This window comes from Octodon degus, unplaced genomic scaffold, assembly GCF_000260255.1.
Source record: "Octodon degus isolate 3935 unplaced genomic scaffold, OctDeg1.0 scaffold00304, whole genome shotgun sequence".
Lineage (NCBI taxonomy): Eukaryota > Metazoa > Chordata > Mammalia > Rodentia > Octodontidae > Octodon > Octodon degus.
Window position 1 is genome coordinate 1,167,223 of NW_004524880.1, and position 2,302 is coordinate 1,169,524.

The window sequence follows — 2,302 nt, forward strand, 5'->3', positions numbered from 1 at the left end:
TTTTAAGTTTCTTAATTTTATTTATTTATTTCTTTTTTATTTTATTGAGAAACAAATATAAATGAGACAATTTCCAAGTTGATTAATAGGACATTTTCAATAATTAATACATTGAACACTGTTATCTTCTCAGTGGTTAATCACCGCACAAGAAGCATCAAGTTGTCACACATTCAGGTTTTCTGAGGTATGTCTAAGCCCTTCTTCATCAGAAGATGATGTATCTCTTTCAGCTTCACTCCTTTCTGAAGAGCATCCAATTTAACAACACAGCTGGAGACCAAGTGAAATTGGAAAAAATATTAAAACTGGATGCAAAGTTTGACATTCTCAACTTTTGGAATTTTCCAGATGGTCTTAGACTAAAGATGAAAGTAGAGGAATTCTCCCCGTATGTTGCATATGGGCAACAGCTATCTTTATCTGAGGAAATGATACAATGGGACATAGAAAGTACAGAGGTATGTGGGAGTTGGTCACGATGCATGTCAGGGAACACTGATACTCCAAAGCTGACTGTGAGGTTGGTGCTTTCACCCTCAGCCAGGAAATAGTCACATGTGGACAATGAATTCACCTTTTAGCATAAAAACTTTCTTATTTACCCACACTTTTTTTTTTTTTGTATTTTAGGGAAGGGTCTACAGGGTTTTCAGGGTCTCATTACTAGATCAGACTTATAGTGATCCACCTGTAAACAGCCTCCCAAGAGCTGGGATTACAGGTGCCTGCCACCATGCCCAGTCTCAATTGCCATTTCAGTGCACCCTGGGGGCGGGGCTGGCACAGCAGGCCCAGGGATTGAACCCCTGGCTCCTGTACCTGCTGGTAGGTGGTTTAATCCGTTGAGCTATTTGGCCTGCTCTTACCCACTTTTCTTATAAATTTGAAGTAAAAATATCTATGAATCATGCTTTTGTAAATATTTATGATTTCCTGTCATTAAATATACTTCATCAGATAATTAGAATTACAAAGGTATACATATTAAGTCTATTATTCTAATTATAAAGGATTAAGTAAATGTCTGAGAACTAAGCAGCAAGTACCTAGTTTTCCTTAGATTCCTCACTCTGTATGCACTGAGAGTTGTCCTCCTGGATTTAGGAAATCTCCTCAGGAGGGAAAGGCTTCCTGCTGTTTTGATTGCACTGCTTGCTCAGAGAATGAGATCACCAATGACACAGGTAAGAGTGTGCTTTATCGACTATCTCCACCTGTCTTCTATGTCCTTCCATCCATGAAAGGACAAAGAAAAGTCTTGACTAAGCAGCAATTCAATTGCTGTACTCAGTGACATTGCCCTTTGCAAAAACACACTCTGTCTGCTAAATTGTACTTTAAATTTTTTACTTTTCTTTGGTTTAAGTTTCACAGGAGTGAATCTAGGGATGCTCTACCACTGAGCTGCATCTACAGCACTTTTTATTTTGTTTCTTTGAGACAGTAGTTCATTAAGTTGTCCGTGCTGGCCTCAGAGTCATGACTCTCCTGCCTCAGCCTCTTGGGCAGTGGAGATTAGAAATATGTAGTCCCACACTTGGTTTCTTTGATTCATTTTTCTAGATTCACTGAAAGAATTTCTATCATAAGAAAAACTGTATTTCACCTTACAATTTCTAGATTCCATGCTTACTATGAAATTTAACATTTATTAAGCACTGACATTTTACCTTTAAAAATCTATTTAGAAATCTATGGAAGAAAATGATTTGACATCTCCTTATTTTGCTTGTGCTGCTACAGAAATTATATGCAGAGAATTTTTTTGGTATAATTTTTTGACTTTTGTGAATAGTGTGCTCATTGTCAGGATTTTACTCCTGCTGTCCTGGAGTCAACAAGGGAGTGGGAGAGACAACAGTTAATTCTTAACAAGAATTAAGGTTGGTGCCACAGAGCTACAGGAAGGATATGAACATGCAATATAAAATTTAGCAAATTCCAGTGACCATATTTGAGGGAGGGTGTCACTGAATTGTATAAAGGGAGTAGCATCAGTACTGTCTCAGAAGAATGATGTGAAAGAAATTCCTGTTAAGTTTAGTGCAGGGGAAGACTGGAATATTTCCACTTTGTACAATATTTCAAGACCTTAACCTAAAGTTCAATGCTATTAAAAAACACAAAGCATATGGGAATTAGGTTGGTACATGATGTAAAAAATGTATAGATGGGGGCTGGAGAGATGGCTCAGTGGTCTAAAGCACCTACTTGAAACATGCTTGGCAAAGCACAGGGACCGCGGTTCAATCCCCCAGCACCACATGCCAGCCAGCCCCGCCCCCTGGTGGGCTGAGCT

At 38.5% G+C, this 2,302-nt stretch overlaps 1 protein-coding gene across 1 annotated transcript in view; it reads right to left on the reverse strand.

The window, feature by feature from the left end:
* Positions 1-165: 165 nt before the first annotated feature.
* LOC101585187 (vomeronasal type-2 receptor 116-like) overlaps positions 166-2,302 on the reverse strand; it is a 72,044-nt gene continuing 69,907 nt past the window's right edge. Inside the window, 1 exon segment of the mRNA XM_012513009.1 lies at positions 166-245. Within this exon segment, the coding sequence (XP_012368463.1) occupies positions 166-245 (80 nt within the window).